The following is a 23,857-nucleotide window of genomic DNA, read 5'->3' as shown; positions in this document are numbered from 1 at the left end:
ATACAATCAACGGTAATAAAGTGGAGACAAGGCAAATGAACTATGTAACAGACTCGTCAGACAAACTGTTTCTTAGCAGAGAAGCTTGTGTGAATCTTAGAATCATTGGCGGCAACTTTCCTAGAGTACGGCTTCCACAACGCCATGCAGCAGTCGTGCAAGGAGAGAACAAAGCACCATGTGGTTGTCCTCTTCGCCAATGACCACCCCCGCCTCCAAGTGCTCCACCATTCCCACCAATAGAAGAGAATCGCCAAAAACTACAAGAGTACCTGCTTGATTACTACAGGTCTAGCACATTCAACACATGTGAACATCAGCCACTACCTTTGATGGATGGACCACCAATGAAACTTATGGTCGACCCCAACGCTGAGCCTCTCATCCACCATACACCAGTCCCTGTCCCGCTACACTGGCAAGATGCAGTTAAAAAAGGCCTCGATCAAGATGTACGACTAGGTGTTCTGGAACCAGTCCCCATCAGGGTACCTGTCACATGGTGTCATCGAATGGTGATATGTGCAAAAAGGAATGGCCAGCCTAGACATACAGTGGACTTTCAGGCGCTCAATGCTCATGCCACCTGTGAGACACATCACACACCGTCCCCATTTTTTCAAGCTCGATCGGTGCCTAATGCTTGGAATGGCTACCACAGTGTCCCTCTACACAAAGAAGATCGACATCTGACCACATTTATAACACCATGGGGAAGATACCGATACAAAACAGCGCCACAGGGTTACATAGCTTCAGGTGATGGCTACACAAGATGGTATGACGAGATCATGACTGATGTTCCAAACAAGACAAAGTGTGTTGATGATGCCTTACTGTGGGCTGACGACCTACAGGAGAGCTTCTATCAAGTCGTGAACTGGCATGATGTTTGCGGAAGAAACGGGATAACGCTCAACCCCAAAAAGTTTGTCTTTGGAGCAGATGTGGTCGAATTCGCAGGCTTTGAAATCACTCTCAATAACGTCATGCCCTGTCGTAGATATTTACAAGCTATCATGGACTTCCCAACCCCGAAGGACATCACTGATGTGCGATCATGGTTTGGCTTGGTGAACCAAGTCTCATACGCATTCAGCATGGCAGAGCGCATGTTACCGTTTCGTGATCTTCTGAAGCCAGGCACTCCCTTCAAATGGAACGAACACCTCCAAACACTATTCGATGAGTCAAAAGCTCAGATTGTGGAAGAAATTGAAGAAGGTGTCTACATCTTTAACCCCGATAGAACCACATGTTTGGCAACAGACTGGTCCAAATCGGGAATAGGATTCTGTCTATTACAAAAACACTGTGCATGTATCAAGAGTGAACCATTTTGCTGCCCAACTGGATGGAAAATAACAATCGTGGGTAGCAGATTCACCCACCCAGCCAAGTCCCGCTATGCACCTATAGGGGGTGAAGCACTGGCAGTGGCAGATTCCCTAGACAAAGCCAGGTATTTTGTGCTAGGCTGCAGAGACTTGATCATCGCTGTTGACCATAAACTTCTACTCAGGATATTTAATGATCGATCTCTTGAAGACATCTCAAACACCCGCCTGAGAAACTTGAAAGAAAAGACACTAAGGTACAGGTTCCAAATGATCCATATTCCTGGAGTCAAACATTGTGCCACAGACTGTCTCTCACGCCATCAAACATGTGATGCAGAGAAGCTTGTCCTACCCGATGATATAGCACAAGTTCACAATCACAAACATGCCGGGAACAGTCATCAGACTGAACCCAACCTCCAGCACCACCATATGGGCGGCATAGATGAAGGCATAGTCTCAGCTGCAGTCACATCCCTGAATGCACTCGACCTAAAGTCAGTGACCTGAGACAGAGTCCGTACAGCCACAGCCAGCAACCCAGGTATGCTGCAGCTGAGTGACCTCATAGACCAAGGCATACCGGAGCACCGCCATGAGGTACCAGAACCACTGAGGCAGTATTTCCAGTACCGTGAGGGCTTATCAACTGTTGATGGGGTCATCTTGTACAAGGATTGTATAGTGATCCCTTCTTCACTCAGGCAAGAAGTACTGGATGCCCTGCATTCTGCTTACCATGGAGTCACATCCATGATAGCTAGAGCCGAAACATCTATATTCTGGCCAGGAATCACTCCGGACATATCTACTCTTCGTTCAAGCTGCCAACAATGCAACCGTAATGCGCCATCAAATCCAAGTGTTCCACTAGTTCCACCAATGAGCCCAGATTATCCATTCCAGTGCATTTGTGCGGATTATTTCACCTACCAGGGGCATCATTAACTGATAGTCGTGGACAGATATTCAAATTGGCTAATTGTGGAACAATCAGCTGTTGGAGCCAGTGGACTCGTGATCTGCCTCAGACGGATTTTTGTGACTTACGGGATTCCTGATGAACTCACATCGGATGGTGGCCCGAAATTCACAGCCACAACCACACGACAATTCCTCAGTGACTGGAGCATGCATCACAGACTATCTTCAGTAGCATTTCCTTACAGCAACTGCAGAGCAGAAGTAGGCGTCAAGACAGGTAAAGCGCCTTCTGATGGGCAACACAACTTCGTCTGGTAACATTGACACCGACTCGTTCCAATGGGCTATGCTACAGTACAGGAATACACCAGACAGAGACACAAAACTCTCTCCAGCCATGTGCATGCTTGGCCGACCAATCAGGGATTTCATCCCTATTCCACCTGGGAGATACAAGCCTCATCCAACTTGGCAAAACATATCTATTGCTCGTGAAGAAGCATTACGAAACAGGCATATGCAAAGTGCTGAGAGATTATCTGAGCACACCCACAGACTACCGCCATTGTTAGTCGGAGACCATGTTCGCCTCCAAAACCAAATTGGGCCATTTCCCCGCAAGTGGGACAAGACAGGGGTGGTTGTCGAGGTTTATCAGTTTGACCAATATGTTGTGCACATTGATGGTTCGAGACGCCTTACTCTGCAGAACAGGAAATTCTTACGCAAATATATTCCAATGCAGGTTAAACCAAAGAGACTCACCATAGACTCGGATGTAGGACTACGCCAACCATCAGCTTACATGCCACAACCTGTAGTACCAACTGCTGTGGTTCCGGGCATAGCTCCAAGACCTAGCATATCTACGCCTGTGAAACATGTCAGTAGGCTACCCGACAGGCCACCTCTGCCTGCAAACTCTCCAACCATGGCACCATCGTGTGAGACACCTGCACATATTCCTGTGCACGAGAGTAGCCATCTACTTACACACACGGAGCCACAATCCCCAGATGTCAGGCCACTAGACCTTCCTCTTGGACCCCCTCGGGTTGAAACGGATCGTGTCCCGTCACCAACAGTTGAGGCTACACCTACTCCACCGAGATGCTCCGGCCATGTGAAACATGCTCCAGAGTGGCAAAAGGACTTTGTTATGTGAAAAAACACATAAATGACATTCATGCACTCTTAGTGCACATCAGTTGATTCCTAAGTACCCATTTACACTATACCCAACAGTTCCATATGTTTCCTTGTTTCCAAGTTTTATATAAGTCTTTTTCAATCAGTAAGTCCAGCATCTCACGCCAACATACATATGGCTTCCTTACTAAAAGACTTTGGGGGGGGGGAGATATAGGATTATCAGACAATTATGGTATATGTATACGTATTTGTTTATTAGTCACATGTGTACTTATCGCAGTTTCTGTTTCTGTTATTTTCAGATCTTGATCATTAACGAATAAAGATTGACAAATAGAGCAGACTCTTATTTAAACGACACCTTCTGATTTAAATGCACCGTATTTATTTTTTAACAAAAACAATAAGGTGATTACACAAAGATCCAATTGGTGAGAGTCCTTTTGAAGTCATTATGATTAAAATATTAGGTGAAATTCCTTCATGGAATTAATGGGTTTTGAAGGTTAAAGTTTTATGTGAAAATAATAAGATTAATTTAAAGTTTGTGTTTATCTGGCGAAGTCCCATGAGGAAAGTAATTCGAGAAGAGAGTGATTTGTTGTTATTAATTTAGAAGATGTGCGGAATGAATGCGTGTGTGCATAAGTGATTTTTGAATGTCCGCGTGGCGTGTGTATGGCGGTATTGGCAGTGATGATGTTGTGAACACAAGAGGCATGTTCTCGTTGTGTCATCGAAGCGAGCTGGGAGGGAAAAAGCTGAAATCTCTCAGTAGACGATTGTTTTATACATTTTGGGCGGCTCTAGAACACGATTGCTACTGCTGATATTTTGGTTTTTGGAAAAGCGTTAAAAAGACAACCTTCTTAATTTTCTAATTGGTTACCTGTGTCACGTGATTGGTGCTTTCAACTACGTAGGCCAAAAAATATGTTCATTTTACTTTTGCTGTTTGAGAAAAGTGTGTGGGCGTATCAGCCGTTGCTGATAAAGCATATTTTTTTTTGCAAAATGCGCGGGGAAAATTGAAATGAATAAAAGTTTGTTTATTTGCGCACGAGCATGTGTGTGTGTGTGTGTGTGTGTGTGTGTGTGTGTGTGTGTGTGTGTGTGTGTGTGTGTGTGTGTGTGTGTGTGTGTGTGCACAAGGCTTAGCAAAAGGTGGCTTCATGGCTGGGTTCGAATTGGCAGAAATTGTCACTCCTACACAGATGATTGCGTAAGCATGAAACACTAGTATTTGTAGGTATAAAGAATAATTATCATGTATGAATTAAACTTACTTAAATCGATTTATTATTTATTTCATCACATCACAAAAATTATGTTCCTGCTTTTTTATTTTATACGCAAAAATAGAACACTGTTCTCATAGCAACCTATAAAAAATAATGACATATAAAGATCAGATCATAAAACGCAACCCTGCATGAATTAGCAGTTATTTCAAAGATATATTAAATGCAATGCAGTCATTGGCCGATCCTTAAACCGGATCTGCGTTTCGAAGTTTATTTATTTTTCCTTGTTCTCACATCAACCGGATCTTTTTTTTTTTTTTTTTTTACTTTCAATAGTGAAAGCACTAATGTCTTCTTGAAAGTACTTTCATTTTGTATAACAACAACAAATAAACCGCTTTCTCTAGACATTAGAATTAAGAGCTGGCAGGGCGGGTCTGTATAAAACCACATACGCTCACCGAATTATTCTCATTAGCGTCTGAAAAGTCCGACCGACTAGAACACTGTGCAACAAGGCTGCAAGCAACTGCAACAGGTAAAGAAATTTAATCCCAACTTTAACCCCTTAAAAAGGACATACGAAAATCATTTTTATACATGTGGAGACGGAATGGAGACCGCGACGTTCTTTTCTTTTCTTTTTTATTTTTGGAAGGAATAATTTTTTTTTTCTTTTTCAATGATTTTATCAGTTTCGAAGTTTAGAACAGAATTATTGCTGAAAAAAATATTGGTCAATGTCAAGTTTCTTTCAAACTCCTCAAAAAACTTTAAAATGACGACTTTTATAGGTTTTCGGTGGTGCTGAAAACGAATACCACATTTAAATGTGGGGCAGATGAATAGTTTTCATGATATGACGAAATTACTTTTTCAAAAAGTGGTATCACTTTCCTATATAAATTTAACGTAAAATGAGCACCCACTTTCTAACCACCTAGTAATTTATTCATATCATAAAACAAATTTGACTGTGATATTCGTTTTCAGCACCCCTGAAAACCGGCGCTATTTTTTACTAAGAGATTCGTTCATTTTTTTCATCTAATTTAGGACGTTAATTATGCTGTCAGTAAGTTTACACGAGCGGTTTACAAAAATATACTTTTGTTTTTCGTTCTTTTTCTTTCTTTTTTTTTGTTGGTATTTAATTATAGAACTTGTATAATTTTTAACAGGTGCTTCTGTAGTTTAATTAACCATTTGTCGGTAAGTGACGTGCCAATATTAACCGAGCAGAAGAATCGTTTAATATTTCACAAAAATTCTGTTCACATTAGTGAAATATTAAACTGCAGAAGTACTTGTTAACAACTATACAAATTCTATAATGAAAAAAAAAAAAAAATGAAAAACAAAAGTATATTTTTGTAAACTTACTGACAGTATATTTGCCGATGACACCACTCTCTATAACAGGCATGAGGGGAAAACAAATGAACACTAGGGACTGCCAAACGATTGTGAAGATTGGACCGCATGTTTCCGTGACGTCAGATTTGTGTTAACTATACGAACTATGGAAAAGCAGAAGCGACTTAATGATTTTTTAAAACCTTTGTTTATCTTCAAACTGCAATTAATAATTAATTTTTGTTATAATTTTGTTAGGTTTTAAGATTTACACAGTTTAATGATTAATAATATTATAAACATTTGTATATTAAATACGGTTTTACTGAATGTTCATTTGGTTACCTACGGGGTTCCATATTTTGTTCGGTAAAAAGAGGCAAACAAAATATGAGGGGGGGGGGGCTACAAAATGCGTAATATTTGTGCAATAATATTTTCAAATTGGTTTTAATCTGGCGATAAAATAGCTGACAAGAGTCATGTTTATATTAAAACTTAATATTTAAACACCCCCCAAAAAACTTAAACACAATTAATTTTTTGAGACATTTTATCGAAGAAAAACTTCACGCCATCTTGTTTTTGAATAATACACTGCTAGCGACACCTATTGGGAATGTTTGGAATATAAGATCAGCAAGGGGCAGACAATCGATTTTCCACGCTATAGAAAAAAAAAACTTGGAAAATTAAGACATAAGTTTTTGAGGATGTTGAAAACAAAAATAGCGTTTAAAATTCCAGCAAACGAGTAGTTCCCAAGATATGAAGAAATGTTAGTTTAAAGAAAGTGGGGGATCACTTTTCTATAATAATTTAACTATAATGATCACCCACTTTATGGCCACAAGTAGTGTATAACTTGAATTTACGCCACTGAAATACACATTTACCGAATTCTTGTTGGAGTAGCGTCAACGTGTGGCGTGTGGGTGCTTTAATTTACGTAAAATTCTTCATATCTTGGAAACTACTCGTTTGCTGGAATTTTAAACGTTATTTTCGTTTTCAACATCATAACCCTTCCATTCTAACCCCTACCTTCCGGTCACATCAGAGAGAGTTCCCATTTTTTTTTTTTCATCGTGGTCACAAAGTTCGTGTTCAATTTAGTACAACAACGTTATAATTGAAAACCCTCGCGTGAAAAATTATGAATTTCTTCTTTTCTTTTTTTTATAATCTGAAACTCAAGTCTGTAATAATCGATGATATTAACAGGAAAAAAGTGAAAATTGTGGAATTTAGAGGGGAGGAGGGCTCTCTCGACAACGTCCGCCAAAAAATATAATTTGTTAATTATTTTTTGGGTGATGGGAGAGAGTAAGACACCATGAAAGTGGACCTCATGTTTTGCATAAAGACGCTTTAACGACACTTCCTTGCGCTAGTCCGCATGCGCAAACAGTTTCGTCTGTTTTATTTACTCATTCATTTTTTTTTCTTAAATTTTTTTTCTTTAACTTAAATAAATTTAGTTTATTTTCTTTCATTTCTTTTTGTGCGCGTTCAGTTTTTTTTTGTTTTTTGTTTTTTTATTTAAAATTCATTAAATTGGGTGATTGTGCATGCTATTTTTTCAATAGTATTTTCAAGTTAAATTCAAGTTTTACAATATTTTTTTATTATTATTATTGAATTGTTAGGCTAAATAAAATTTAACAAAATACTCAATATTTGTAAAAAAAAGAAAAAAGAAATTTTACAAAAAAAAAATTAATTAAAAATAAAATAAACATGCGCACGAATAAATGAAAGAAAAAAACTAAATTCATTTAAAGAAAAAATATTTAAGTAAAAAAAAATGAAAGAATGAGTAAATAAAACACGCACTTTACGCAAAATATGCGTGTGTGCAGGGTCCATTTTCATGGTGTCTTAACCGCGGGGGAGGGGAGCATTTTTTCTGTTTATTTTTTTTTTAACATTTGTTGACAAAATAATTTGTAAATTTTCTTGAAATAAAAAAAATAAAAAAAAAACGGCAATGAGGTTATCGATCCTGTTCTAGGGCCTAGAACAGGATCGATAACCTCATTGCTAGAACTTCTAGGCTGACAAATGTCCTCTACCGGCCGTTTTTTAAATTAAAATACACACATTCGTCTCATGTCATTGACATGCAACAAGTGCCAAATTTTATGTTATAAAAAAATCTTTCGTTCAGCACGATTGTTGAGTGTTATTCTTTCGATTACTTTCGATTTTGGGGGCGCAAGTTGTAAAAAAAAGATTACAACGGAACGAAATTTAAATTTCCATTCCATTTTATAACAACCGTAAAACAGCGTATTCTCCTCAAGTTTTATCGAAAGAAAAAAACTATTTAAAAATAGCGTAGTGGCAAAAGTGTACTTTCACCTAAAAAACAAAACTGTAAGTTTTCTTGAAAAAAAAAACCCCTGTACTTTCACCTAACAATTTACGGTTCTTTTTCTTGAAAAAAAAAAGCGTTTCTTGATAAAAAAAAAAAAAATTGCAAAAGAAAATGGTACTAATGCACTGATTGAACTGTGCTGCAAAAAATGTTATTATTTAGAAAACCATTCTTAAGAGGGGGGAGGAGCGTGTTTGTAACTATTCTGTACATTCACCTAACAATTTCATAAAGATATCGTAAAAATTTAACTTTAAATTACTATTTAAAAATAGTGCGGTTTAATAAGCACCAATAAAATAATAAAAGTAAATAAAGAACAAAAATACAACTTTTCTTGAAAAAATATGTTCAGTAAATTTATAATTTTTTATTTATTGCATTTCTATTTTTCTTTCCGGCTTGTTTGTTTTGAAATTCATCTGCGTCTGTTACTTTGCTCGGCTTAATCCAGTCACTGTCGGTCAAATCCGAACAATAATTTACGGAAAATCCTGATGATCCAGGTTAAATTCTGCAAGAGTACCATATTTCTATATTAAAAACACCATCATATTTTACTTGTAATATAGGTAATTTTTTACTTTCTTTCCACTCACCTTTAAAATGACTTTATAGGTGTTCGGGTATGCTGAAAATGAATTTCAAATTTAACTTTGCGCAGACAAGTAGTTTTCCAGATATTAGGACCTTTATTATGTAAATTGCTTATCATGAAAAGTTTCCAGAAAAATGCACGATTAAACCCAGATCCCGAACTTCCAATGTAAACTCCCACTACCATGTCTCCTCTAATATCAGGGGTCTACATTCCAACTTTCCAGAGGTTGAAACACAATTACAGGAGACCAAACCAGATCTATTATTCCTAAGCGAAACTGGCATTGGACCGACTATTTCCCTAGAGGAGTTTGTAATTAAAGGATACTCAAACTTAACATCCAAATCTGACCCCCTCCCCGATCATATGGGCATGAAATATATGCCTACATTAAAGATGGCTTTCCATTTGGTAGGGACATCTTCAGAGAAGATCCTAAATAACCCTATATGTGCTTCTGGGTTGCACTTGCTCACACATTTTGTCCAGGGACAAGTGCTGGTAAATCATGAGCTGTTCTGTCATGATACATTTTCTGCATATCCTGTCTATGTTCTAGTTGTTCATGGATATGGTCAGGGTTGGGAAATCTGAGATTTGGAATTTTCGCAATTATGTTTGATCCCATAATGAGGTTGTTTAAAAGTTCACCAGGGCTTGGTAACTTGTGACTGATTGGTGTTGTTCGTAGACATAGCATTGCTAAATTAGGGTTTCTGCCTGCTTGCTTTGCCTTGATTAGTGTTATTTTAACTGTTTGGATTTGACGCTCAACAAAGCCATTAGAATTTGGGAAATTTGGGGATGACGTTATGTGGTTAAATTGCCATTGTTGGGCAAATTCTCTGAATGCTTCACTGAAATATTGTGGTCCGGTGTCACTGATAACTCTGGTGGGAATACTATGCTCAGAGAAAATCTGTTTCATTGCTGAGATGACCATGTTGCTTGTAGTTAAGCTAGTCATTTACTTATAATTGGGAATTTGCTGTAGTAATCAGTAATTATTAGATATGCTTGATCATTACAGTGAAACAAGTCAGTTCCAACAACGTCCCATGCTCTGCTCTGCTGGGGATATCATGTGGTTGTAGAGTTTACTTTGTTTGTGCTGGAAGATTTTCTTGACATATTGGACATTTCTTGATCATGTTTTCGATATCAGAATTAATCTTCTCCCAGTATACAGCATTCCTGGCTTGAAGATGTGTCTTTTCAATACCTTGATGGCTGTAATGAAGCTGGTCTAAAATGATTTTCTGTTGGGTTTCTGGGATAATAATCCTTGACCCCTTCATGATGATACCCTCATTGACAGATAGTTCATCTTTGTATGACCAGTATGACCGTATTGCTGGCGGTACTTCCTTTATTGAATCTGGCCATCCTGTTGTTATGATTTCTTGCAGCTGATCAAACCTTTGTTTCCTTTTTTATCTCGTTCAGCCGCTCACTCCTGAATCTCACCAAATCGATTTGCACATCTAAGTCAATTGTGTCTGTGTTTTCAGTGCTAGGGAGACGGCTCAGAGTATCAGCTAGAGTCATTTTCCGTCCTGGTATGTACTCTATTTGCATCTGATATGCATCTGATATCCCTGTAACTTGATCAGCATTCGCTGCAGTCTAGGAGGTGCACTAGTCAGTGGCTTCTGTAAAATCATGATGAGTGGCTTATGATCGGTGAGTACCTTAAATTTACGGCCATATAGTTATATGTGGAATCTTTGGACCCCAAATACAATTGCAAGAAGCTCTCTTTCTATGCATGCGTAACGCTTTTCAGTGTCTGTTAGAGACTTTGATGCATATGCAATAGGTTTTTTGTTTTGCATTAATGCAGCTCCAAGTCCTTTTAAACTTGCGTTGATTTGTAGTGTTGGTATTTCAGTTGTGTTAAAATATGTTAACGTAGAATTTTAGCTAATTTCTGTTTTGAGTTTTTCAAAACATTCCTTGTGGTGTTCTTCCCAAAGAAAGCATGTGTCCTTCTTTAATAGTCCTCTTAAAGTATGTGTCTTGTCAGCAAGGTTAGAAATAAATGGTGACAAGTATGTGATAAAATCTAACAATTCTTGTAGCTCTTTCTTACAGGTTGGGTATGGCATGTTTTGTAGATCTTTGAGCTTTTCTGAATCCGGACTGACACCATTTTCACTATAGATCATTCCAAGAAGGATATGCTTTTTGATTTGATTTCACATTTTGTTGAATTGAACATGAGATCATTTTTAGCAGCTACTTGCATGAGCTTTTGTAGAATCTGGTTGTGTTCTTCATCCGTTTTACTATAGACAACAACATCGTCAGCGATTCCCACTGCACCATCAACTTGTTCAAGTATCTGATCCATCTTCATTTGGAAAATATCTTGCGATATACTCAATCCAAATGGTAGTCTCTGAAAACAGTACCTACCATAAGGAGATTAGAATGTTGTTAGTGGTTGAGACTCACTATCCAGGTGTATCGACCAATAACCAGCTTTAGTGTCCAGTTTAGAAAATAGCTTGGCACTTGCAAAATGGTGTGTTAGCTCTTCCACTGTAAGAATGGCATGATGTGGTCTTTTGAGTGCTGTATTCAGGTGTCTTGGGTCTAAACATATTCTCAGGCTCCCATCTTTTTTATGTGAGTATGATAAACCCGAAACCCAGTCTGTTGGCTCTGTCACCTTCTGATAATATTGTTTTCGACCATGTTATCAAGTTCCTGCTTTATCTTGTCTTTTAGAGCAATTGGTGTTTTTCTAGGTGCATCGATGTGCGGTGATATGCTTTTGTTAAGTAATAGTCGCACAGACCCTGGCATGGAACCAATTTCATCAAACTGATCTGGGTGCATCTGCATCAGGTCTTTTATTGTATTGACTGGTGTTGCAGCAGGAGGCTGATGTCTATCCTCTTCCTGATTGTGCAGTGAAGGGTGACTAATTTGAGCTGTTCTAGTGAGGGTAATCCTAGAACTGCTGGTCCTTGTACGTCTACAATGTAAAAAACACTGTTGTGCCAGTCTGTTCCATTGTATTTGCATAGAATATTGATGCTACCATAGCATTTTATCGGATTACCATTATATGCTATTAGTTTGTTTTTCCTCGTTTTGTTTTCTATGTTTGGGAAACTATAGGCATCTAATTTCTCCAGGAACATTCTACGATATGTAGAGACTGGTAATGTGTTACCTTGGGCTCCTGTATCAATTTTCACCCTCAACCTGTGGACTCCGTTTCTGTTAGGTAATTTAATATTTACATAAAAAAAAGCTTCATCTCTCTGGGTGATAGAGAACGTTTTGATGCTGTTAAAAGTAAGGCTTTCAAGTTGTTCATCTATTCCTTGAGTATTGCATATTGCATCAGCTTGGATGGGCCGTCTTTTCTTGGACTGGTCTCTCTGATATTGTGGTTGATACTCCGGCTTTGATTTTTTGTAGTCTCTGCTTCGTGACTTCGATCTTTGCCATGGTTTTGTTTTGCTTGATAAACAAACTGCTGCCCAGTGTTTATCTTTACAGCATGTTTTGCATTTTGATCCATATGCTGGGCAAGCTTCACGACAAAGTTCATGGCTTCTACCACAATTAAAGCAGTTATTAAATTTCTTAGAACTTTTTGATGTTCTTATCATCTGGATAGTGGTGCTACTATTTTCGTTGCTATTTAACATAACCCTGAGTTGTTTTAGATGTATGTTAGAAGCTTCATACATTTTTCCGATGCGAATAGCTTCTTCTAATGTTAGGGTATTGTCTTTTCCCAACAACTCCTTTTGGAAATCTACAATTGGAGTGTTGGCGATAATAAGTTCTATTATGCGTTGTTGTTGATCAGATTCGCGTAACGAACATTTTTGTGCGAGACGTCTGCATCTATTTACGAAATCATCCAACAATTCAACTTGTTTTTGTCTGTAGGCATTAATTTTAAGCGATTCACTCCAAAATTCTCTTTTGGCTCGAGCTGTTCTATGAATCGATTAAATATAAATTCAGGAGAGTTTTTTTCTTCTTCCGATAATGTCCAGGTATTAAATCTTCCAAGCCTCTCATCCCCGATTTGCAATAAAATATAACTTATTTGTTGTTCTTTTTTTATTTTATTAAGAATAAAATACAGTTGCATTCGTTGTTTGAAAAGTTGTAAGGCTTTGGCCAGGTTTTCTGTTTGCCAGTTCATTGAGGGGATATCGTTTCGAGGCATCATAATATAGACAGTAATAACAAAAAGAGATAGTAGCAGTAGCAACAAGTTTTAAAAAAAATGGCGCCCAAAAATATGAGAAGTTACACGGAGTGTTAAAAGAAAAAAGTGAATCTAAATACCTGATAAATACTTGTATTCTGTGAAAAATGTGGGGGTTTTTTTTTTTTGGGGGGGGGTCGGATTCCAGACGAGATATTTTCAATTGTTTTCAAAAGAATGTTTGTTTTACGTTGTTATTTTTTTTTTTAAAGTAATTTTTCTTTTTAACATCCTCATCGCTGCCACCATGTTGAATTGGTGTGTGCGTGTGTTGGTGCTTGAATTATAGCAGAGACATTTATATGAACAAATTGATTTATTAATATATACATAAGGAAAAGATATACACATGTTGACTAGCCCATGTCCGAGCGGGAAGCGAGAACCTCGTATATATTCATACACCAGGGGCCACAACTCTTGCGCATATGAAAGTAGTTCTATGATATTACTACAGTAGGTATAGACCGTTTCATACCAAAAAAATTCCAGAAAAAAATCTAACAGCCAGCCGTGGTTCTCTCTGGAATATGCTGCTGCCATTGCGCACAGAAATCACTATTTCCATTGCTTCTAACGTAACAGATGTACTGAGACTAAAGCCATTTTCAGGACTGCCAGTAACCACTGTAAAAGAGTAATAAGGAACACAAGAGAGTTGTATGCTCAGTCCGTCAAGTCTAAAGTGGCTGAGTAGCGCCTTGGTTCCCACCAGTTTAGCAAATAGCAAACAGGATTCTGAACAGAAGCGTGTGCTCTATCTCAACTATCATCAATAGACCTGCGGTGATCTCATCAGCATTAGACAAAGCCAAACTCTTTGCCAAGAACTCTGCAGCTAATTCTACCCTATGTGACTAAGGCTGCCAACCCCCCATATTTCCTCCTGTATCAGAAAGCACGCTATGCAACATACAAATATCTGTGTGCGATGTTGCCAAGCTAATCAAAAACCTTGATTCCAGTAAAGCCACTGGCCCTGACATCATTCCAATTAAAGTGCTGAAAAAGCTTCAACCAGAACTAGCTCCCATATTTACAAATCTATTAAAGTGTTGTCTTAAGGAGAACTGCTTCCCAACACCCTGGAAAATCTCATCAGTATGCCCTGTATTTAAGAAATCAGGTGATTGGTCATCTCCCTCTCAGTACAGCCCAATAAGTCTCCTGTGCATCATGAATAAGTTGCTGGAATACATGTTAAATAGAGAAGTAGTCAACCACCTCAGCAAAAATAACCTACCTAGTGATATGCAATATAGTTTCCATTCTGCTAGATCTACAGCAGATGTTAACGATTATATCTCACTGGATTAACGAATCTCTCGACAAAGGCTTCCTTTCTAGGGCAATTGCTTTTGACATATCAAAGGCCTTTGATAAGGTATGGCATAAAGGTCTACTTCACAAGATCTCCAGCTATGGTATAGCTGGGAATGTCTTCTCAGTTATTAAATCATTTCTCTCCGATAGGTTCATAAGATTAGTGGTTGATGGGCAGAAATCAGAAGCTCATAGTATTAATGCTGGAGTTCCTCAAGGGTCCATCCTAGGTTCAACTCTCTTCCTGATCTACATTAATGATCTTCCAAATCACATCCTTAGATCATTCGTAGACATTTATGCTGACAACACTACTATCTATGGCAGCACATCAAAGGCCGTAAAATGATTCTCTCTTCTCTGATCATGAGCACGTAGTACAATGGGGAAAGGAGTGGCTGGTTACTTTTAATACATCTAAAATCAAGCTTTTAGCTTTACATCATCAATGCTCTGATCCCCATCTGGCATCAATTGAAATGAATGACTCTCATCTTGGAAGCTCCATGTTTTGACAAATTTCTGGGCTTGACCTTTACTTTCAGGAACATGTACATAAAATCCGTTGCCAAGGTCACTGGGAAAATGGTGAGATCCTTTTACCGATCCAGTAGATATCTTACTGCTGATGCAATTCTCTACCTATATAAAAGCCAGATACATCCAATGCTAGAAAGACCTTATTCTGCCTTGACAGAGTTCAAAATAGACTTCGTAGCCTAGTAGAGGATGCCCTTTTCTCTTCCCTGCAACCTCTTTCTCACAGAAGAGACGTTGCGAGCCTGTCTTTGTTTTATCATTATTTTTATGGCAAGTGCTCATCTGAGTTCCAATTCATGGTCCCCCCTTCATCCAACTTTCCGGAGAAACACTCGTCTAGCTGAAAATACTATCAATAATTTCCCCACTCTTTATCTGTGCCTAAACCTAAACGTAGATTTCATGAACAAAGCTTCTTTCTTGAAACTGCACAGCTGTGGAACTGTCATCTGTTTGCCTGCTTTCCAGCTGACTACAATATGGTCGTCTTCAAGTCCAATGTAAACAAGTTCTTTCTGAGCTGTTCCATTAAGTAATCCAATTTACCAAATTTGCACTACTAACGATTACTATGATATTGTCCCATTGACTACTGTAAACGCTTTAACCCTTATCCTCAAGTGGCCTCTGGGTCTTGATAACCGGTGGATTCTATGTAAAAAAAAAAAAAAAAAAAGTTATTACTGGTGGCCATTTTGTATATGCAAGCATTTTTGATGCACGTGCACATGCGTGTAAATGAAACCGTGAGAAACAAACCGAACGGTGTAGCAACCAATTTTTCCAAATGGAAAGTACTTTGCAACCTGCCTGTACCATATTTTTGGGGTGTTTTTTTAAAGTAGTTTTAAATGCTTTTATTTCATCTCAAATATTAACTCTCTTTACAGCTTTTAAATTTAAAACCAAGATGGCTGCTGTCTTGTCTATTTTTTTTTTTTTTTTTGGTGGGGAAGGAGAAATTTCTCATTAGAGGGTTCCATGCGTGAAAGGAATTTTTTTTTTATGAGGAGGGGGGATCATTTTTATTTCTTGCCTTCTTTAAGGGGATTCAAATCTCCCTCTTTTGTTTTTGCTCATTTATAATTTAATTGGGGGAGAGGAAATGGCAGCCGCGTACTTGCACGTACAAAATGACCACCAGTGATAACATAAGTAAATTACATTGCATAATAAAGGTCTTAATATATGGAAAACTACTTGTCTGCACAAAATTTTTCAGCATACCGGAACACTTTTAATGGTGAGTGTTAAGGTGGAAAGAAAGTAAAAATTCACTGCAATCATTTTTCCACAAAACATACTCGCCGAATGTCACCCCACCCACACACACACTAAAAAAAAAAATATCACCCTACGAATGAACTAAGAAAGAAAGCGTAATTGCCGTTTGAACTTAGGATTAGAGGTAGGATTAAGCGTTTTCTTTCTTTCCTTTTCTGAAAAATCAAGACTCAGAGGCCACTCAAGGAGCATTTTTTTGTTTCATTTTTATTCTGAATTATGATTAAAGATCTTTAATCATAATTCAGAATAAAAATGAAACAAAAAAAATTTGGTACTCCAGTATTTTATGGAACACGCTTCCTCTGCATATTCTGCAGGAGGGTGCCAAAATGCTTAGCTAATCAGATCACAGCAACTGATAATTGAAAATTGCAAAAAAAATATTACGGAAAATTCACTTTTTTTTTTTTTTTTTTGCAAATTCAAATTTTGTATTTTATTCAAATAAGTGCTACTACTTTAATATTTCCAATTCTAGTTTTCTTGCCATGAAAATAACGATAAAACAAGGATAGGCTCGCAACGTCTCTTCTGTGGGGGAGGGGTTGCAGGGTAGAGAAAAGGGCATCCCCCACTAAACCACGAAGTCTATTTTGTACTCTGTCAAGGCATGATAGGCTGTTTTTGGCAGCTCCTGCCCAGATATGGCCACAGTATTCCATCCTTGGACGTACTTGGCTTTTATATAGATAGAGAATTGCATCAGTAGTGAGATATCTTCTGGAGCGGTAGAAGGATCCCACCATCTTTCCAGCGACCTTGGCAACAGACTTGATGTACGTGTTCCATTTCAGATCAGGAGTAAAGGTCAAACCCAGAAGCTTGTCAAAACACGGGGCCTCACCCAGACGAGAGCCATCCATCACAATTGATGCCAGCTGGGGATCAGAGCGTTGATGATGTAAGGATAGGAGTTTGGTTTTGGATGCATTAAAGGTAACTAGCCACATCTTCCCCCACTGAACCACGCGCTCGAGATCAGAGGAGAGAGAATCAGAGAGAACTTTGTCATTTACAGCCTTTGATGTGTTGCCGTAGATGGTCGTGTCATCAGCATAGATGTCAACGAATGATTTAAGTATGTGTTTAGGGAGGTCATTGATGTAGATCAGGAAGAGAGTTGGGCCCAGGATTGACCCCTGAGGGACTCCAGCATTTATATTGCAGGCCTCCGATTTTTGTCCATCGACCACTACTCTTATGAGCCTATCGGAAAGAAATGAAATATGACAAATTCAATTTTTTGGGGGAGGAGGCGATTACATTAGAAACATAAAACGACAAATAAAAAGAAAATTGAAAAGCCCCCCCCCCCTAAATAAAAGCAAATCTAAAATTTCTTTTATTCACAAAAAAAAAAGCCAGTAAAAAGTGCCCTTACAAAAAATAAAGGTAAATGTGTAGTTTAGCGGCGTAAATTATTTGACAGACAAAAAAAAATTATAAAAACTATTTATTTTTATATAAAACATTATTAGACCCAAAGGCTTAAATAAAACAACAAAAATTTATTTTTTTTATATAATTTTTTATTCGACTTAATGTGCACGCTTTACACATTTAAAATTTGGCCTTTTTTAGTTTTGGCAGATTGGCTTTTTTAAGGCCAAATTTGGCCTTTTATGCTCGTTCATTACAAAAAAAAATATGGCAGCCAAAAACATAGTTCATGAAAGAGCTTAAAAAGGCCAATCTGCCAAACCTTAGAAAGGCCAAATTTTAACAGCAATATAGCGGCCTCGAATAATAAATATAAACGATAAAAAAACATAAAAATGAATTTTTTTTTTCTGGTTTTATTTCAGCCTTTGGGTCTAACAATGTGTTTTATATAAAAATAAATAGTTTTTATATTTTTTTCTCTGGCAAATAATTTACGTCACTAAACTACACATTTACCAAAATAAAAAATAAATGCACGCATTAATGTTTATAAACCTTATCTTTTTAGGTTCACAAAATCGTGAGTTTTCTTAGGACAGTGATCCCTTCTGCCGAAATATCTGGTAGAGAGGGTATCAGATACTTCTTTTTGGAGGCAATTACATTTACATGTTTTTAGCCGTTCTTTTATTTTGGAAATTGTTGTAGGGGTATCCACGTTACCCATGATGAAAATGATTAGTATAGCAAGCAACCAAGGCAACGCTGGGTACCTATGCTAGTATATATATATACATAGTGTGTGTGTGTGTGTGTATTTATTAATCCGCTTGGCTTATATTTTTCCCTATACAATAAATTAAATGTATTCTATCGTCTGCAAAATGAAATTTATTTTTTAATAGTTTTTCTTTTTAACAATTTCATTGAAATTGTATTTCAAACGAACAAGGAAAAAAAGGTTATCATTTTTTTGTTCATTTGCTTATATTTAAAAAAAATACAATCCCCTACTATATGTTACATGATGAAACCAGTAATAGTTTTTTTTTTTTTCATATTGTTTATTATTTGGTGAAAGTGCACTGGGGGACCACCTGAAGACGGTCAATGTGCACTGGTTGTCCAACCTACAAAGGATGTTTATTCCAAAAGCCGTTCTTAATGCATCAATCATCTATAGTATAAATCTCACCTGTCTGTTTAAATGTATGTATGTATGTTTGTATGTCTTGCAAAATCTTTTGACAGAGGCAACGGATCCTGACAAGATCTGTATCATTTTGAAGTTCGACATCTTGGATGACAAATATCGAAAAATTTGCCAAAAATATTAATTCCTTCCTAAACTCGGCCGTTTTGTACAAGGAGGGGTCGATTTTTTTCGCTGATATTTTAGCAAGTCATCGTCACCGTTGGATTGACTTTGGTTAATTTCAACGCTTTTGATTTCCAGTTGCGTCATGGAGACATCGGCTAAGACGTCAGATTTTCTTTCACTTTTTTTCTGCCTTCATGGCACGGGTTCAAGCCTGCCTGCCTGCTACCACTTTTTTTTTTTTTAACACCTCTCTTCACCCTGGCTCTCTACTGTTGCTTTGATTCCCTCTCCCACGCTATTACCATTATTTTTTTAACACCTCTCTCCGCATGGGTTCCAACTACCCCCCCCTTTTTTTTTTTGCTCAACACACACCTCTAAACACCCAGGAAATGCTGGGCACTCACGCTAGTATTTATTTAAGGCATTCTACCAGAATGACCCATTGTGACATAAGAGAACATTGCTGTAATTTCGATTCTGGAAAGACTGCATCATGCTAATGGAGTGTGCAATCTTTCTTAGAAAACTTTAAGTTTATAGTTGATATTTAATTCTTTTAAAAAAAAATGGTCGGTCACTTTCTTATTTAAATTAGACACACATATATATACTTCTCCTATTTTTGAACCAACAGGTAGTGGGGGACATGGGTAACTGTTCTTATTAGGAGGAGTTCACATTAAAAGTGTGATATGACTTTTGGAGACTGCAGTTATCTATTATATATATATATATATATATATATATATATATATATATAGTGTGTGTGTGTGTCGGTGTGTGCATATGTATGTCTGGCTGAAAGTCAAAAATGACAAAACAAATCCTCATAAAGCTTATATTTTTTGTCAGCATTGTCCTGGATGAATATCTAAAATTTTGTATGGACATTTGTTATGATAAGGTGAAGTATTATGGTATCTGTTTGATGCACAGTTAGAGATTAGTCACCACAATACCACATTTATTCTAGAATTTTGCATAAAGCACTCATTTTAAGTTAACAAGCTATAACTTTTATTTGTTTTTAATGGGTTAAAAAGTCTAGCTTCTTGTTATTCTTAATCATCATTGCTTGTTGTAAGGATCGAACCTTCAACCTTCGGAAGACTGCCACTTTGAACTGATTGCAAATCAATGCCTTTAAAAATAGTACCATGGGTTTATGTGGATAATTCTAGTATAAATTTGGGGGCTTTAAATCTAATTTTGTTTTGTAAATGTGTAGTAAAATAAAAATTAAAATACATAGAATGAACAAAAGAAACACAGAATGGCTTACCTGAGGATTTGGAACTGGCCGGAAGTCAAGGCTAGAAGTGCAAGCATGCTCAGACAGTACAATTTATAATCTGTCATGAGTTCTATATGCAAATTTACTACCTGAGTCAGGTGTATATATGGAGTGATCTTAGCAGTTGAGCGGTTTTTGGTTTATTTTCTTATCTTTGCAGTCGGATAGGGCTGTGGTGCGAAGTTGAGGAAGAGATTACCAATTTAGAACTATGGTGCAATCTAAAATTCCAATTTTCACAAACTTTACACATTAAATTAGGCTATTTTTCGGCAATAACATGTCGAATGTTATTTTTAAATAGTCTATTGTGTCTGATTTATCAGCAGACTTTACATATCCCCAAAGAAAATTTTCTAATGGGCTCAAATCACACAACCGATGTGAACAGTTGACAGGTCCATCTCGTGAAATTATTCATTCATCAAATGTAAATAAAATAAATTTGCACAATTTGCTAATGCTACTTGGGTGTCAGTTTCTTTGTGATGAATTGGTAAACCAAGCTGAACTCAAAATAATCAATAGTTGTCAAATCTACAATTAAAGAAAATAGTTGTCAACTTAAAGTTTGCCAATGTGCGTGTGTGTGTATATATATGAGGGGCATGCAATAAGTAATGCCCCTGACCCACTTCCCATAGCAGTAGAGCAACGAAACTTGGCACAGTTATTAGTCTTTCTTTACATAGGAAGCACCCAGAGTTATGCATTTCTCCCATCGTTTGATGCAGCTCTGGAGACCGTTTTTGTAGAACACCCCAGGTTGGTCCTCCAACCACGATGTGACTTCAGAAATCAAGGCTGCATCATCTGGGAAATGCTTTCGTTTCAAAAAACAATTTCATGGCTGGGAAGAGGTGAAAGTCAGAGGGTGCAAGGTCAGGAGAGTATGGAGGATGGATAAGGATTTCATAACCACACACCTGTGCTTCTGATCTGGCGACATGCGAGTTGTGGACGGGCACGTTGTCCTGCAGGAGAAGGGTACCTTTGCTGATCTTGCCCCGCCTTTTGATTTTGATAGCTTCCATTAATTTCCTCAAAAATGAAGCATAATAGGCTCTTGTAATTGTGGTATGCTTTGCCAGGAAATCTGTCATCACTACTCCGTCCTGGTCCCAGAAGACTGTGAGCATGACCTTGCCAGCGAAGGGCTGCACCCTTGCCTTCTTTGGAAGTGGTGGGTCCAAGTGCTTCCACTGCATTGATTGGGCTTTGGTCTCTGGATCCTAGTGATGGATCCAGGTTTCAGTCTTTTTAAAAAACTTTAACTCATCTTCTTGGCACATCTCCAAATTCATCCTCGAGCACTCAACACGTTCTTGCTTCTGGAATGGTGCGAACAACTTGGGAATCCATCTGGCAGACACCAAATAGTCATGAATGATAGTTTCCACAGACCCTGTACTAATCGTGACATCTTGGGCTATTTGGCGAATAGTAATGCGCCGATCTTCCAAAATGGCAGCCTTAACTTGACGGACAGATGCCTCATCAATGGCAGAAGGGGGGGGGGGAGCGACCAGGTCTAGGAGCTGTTTCCACAGACTTTCGGCCATGTTTGAATTCACAATTCCAGCATTTTACAAGGTCATATGATGGGCATTATTACCATAAGTTTCTTTCATTTCATCAAAAGTATCCTGTGGTGGGCGTCCTTTCAAATACAAAAACCGGATCACTTCTTGACATTCAACAGGCTCCATTTCACACCTGACTCAGTTCAAACACCTGTAAAACAGAAACCACAATTAGTTCAGAGCTGTAATTTGCCACACAACATGTAGAGATATAAATCATTGCACATGCAAAATTTCAGCTAGATCAGACAACTGAAAGTGGGTCAGGAGCGTTACTTATTGCACGCCCCTCGTAGACAAATTTTTGATTTTGACATAAGATTCCCAATTTCAAAAAGATGTACTTGAAGGTTTAGAGGTCACATCAGCTGAAAAATTGTGAGAAGATGAGAATAGAAATTCAAATTATCAATCTTCATTTCATAAATTTTAAATACGATAAACTTGTTCTATATTTTTTATTTATTGTTTTTTTTTTTTTGTTTTTTTTGTTTTTTTTGCAGAATTACTTTTGCAATGGGTGAAGTTCGTCTCCTCTGCTCCTGGTTTTGTCCGTTCGCCCAGAGGGCTTGGATTGGTCTCCAAGAGAAAGAAGTTCCTTACAAGTATGAAGAGATCGATCCTTATAACAAGACTGAAGAGTTTTTGAAGCTGAACCCGAGAGGCTTGGTTCCGGTCATTGTCCATAATGGCAAAGTCATTTATGAGTCAACAGTCTGCCTTGAGTATATGGATGAAGCTTGGCCTGACAAGCCCAAGCTCATGCCAAAAGATCCTTATGATCGGGCTGTCGTCCGGATTTGGGCCGATTTTGTTACCAAGAAGATAATTCCGTTTTTCTACTCCCTTGTAATGAAGGAAGATGAAGAAGTACAACGAGAAGGAAGAAAATCCTTTTTAGAAAATCTCGAAGCGTACACCAAGGCGATGTCCCAAACGGGTCCTTACTTTATGGGCGAAGATTTTGGTTTGATTGACATCATGCTTTACCCGTGGATACAGAGAATGCCCATTCTGAAATTTTATAGGAATTTTGAGATCCCGACTGACACCGATTGGTACCCACGTTTTCAAAAGTGGTACAAGGCCTGCCGTGAGCGTAAGAGTATTGTTCCTACAGTTGCCGATGATCAGAGATTGATTGATGAATACAAAAGATATGCACACAATACGACGCAGAGTCAGGTCGCCCAGGCTACAAGGGCTGGCAAAGCGTTACCTTGAAGTTGAAAATCTTTTTGAAAATAATGACTGCTCATATTTGTTACATATTTGTCTTATTTTAAAGAAAGAAAATTATTCCTATTTTAAAATAAATCTCTCTAAAAAAAAATAATAAATTATTTTTCTAATAATTTATTTGCTATTTGTACTTACCCGGTGTTGAGAGAGTAATTTTTGTTTGCATTTTTCTTTCTTTTTTTTTTTTTAAATCGAATAAATGTAGGGTGACTATCCTCTGGCTCCCAAAATGGCACTCATGAAATCTTAAATACAATTCACAATCCTTTCTGTAATCAAACCATACTTGGTACCAATAAACTTCAGTCTACATCTGACTTGTCCACCAAGCTTCAATCATGAATATCCAACAATCTTTGTTTTATTAGTATTTAATGGTAAGCACACCTAAATACAATATGCACCCCTCTCTTGACATCACACTGATTTCGGCCTTGATGGCCCTCTTCAGTTCAGGGGGTTGTTTTGATAAACAGGTTCTTATTCAGAAATCTTTCTATATGAAAAAACAAAAATATAAAGAACAATCACTATGATGTACATACCCATGACAAAACGAAAATATCATCTTCCAAAAATCATATAGATTGATCAAGTAGTTTTATTTTTATAAAGAAAATAATATTTTATGAATGTTCAAG

At 37.6% G+C, this 23,857-nt stretch overlaps 1 protein-coding gene across 1 annotated transcript; it reads left to right on the top strand.

The window, feature by feature from the left end:
• The first annotated feature begins 4,846 nt into the window (after window positions 1-4,846).
• LOC145292961 (uncharacterized) lies at window positions 4,847-23,314 on the top strand. The gene is made up of 2 exons (XM_080139174.1): window positions 4,847-5,198; window positions 22,478-23,314. Exon 2 carries the CDS (start codon window positions 22,491-22,493, stop codon window positions 23,196-23,198), a length of 708 nt encoding a protein of 235 aa, XP_079995300.1. The 5' UTR covers window positions 4,847-5,198; window positions 22,478-22,490; the 3' UTR covers window positions 23,199-23,314.
• Window positions 23,315-23,857: the final 543 nt, after the last annotated feature.

This window comes from Euprymna scolopes, chromosome 14 (genome assembly GCF_053919585.1).
Source record: "Euprymna scolopes isolate OS-2025 chromosome 14, ASM5391958v1, whole genome shotgun sequence".
Classification (NCBI taxonomy): Eukaryota; Metazoa; Mollusca; class Cephalopoda; order Sepiida; family Sepiolidae; genus Euprymna; species Euprymna scolopes.
The sequence above is the reverse complement of the archived record's forward strand: the minus strand, read 5'-3'. Positions and strand labels throughout refer to the sequence as shown.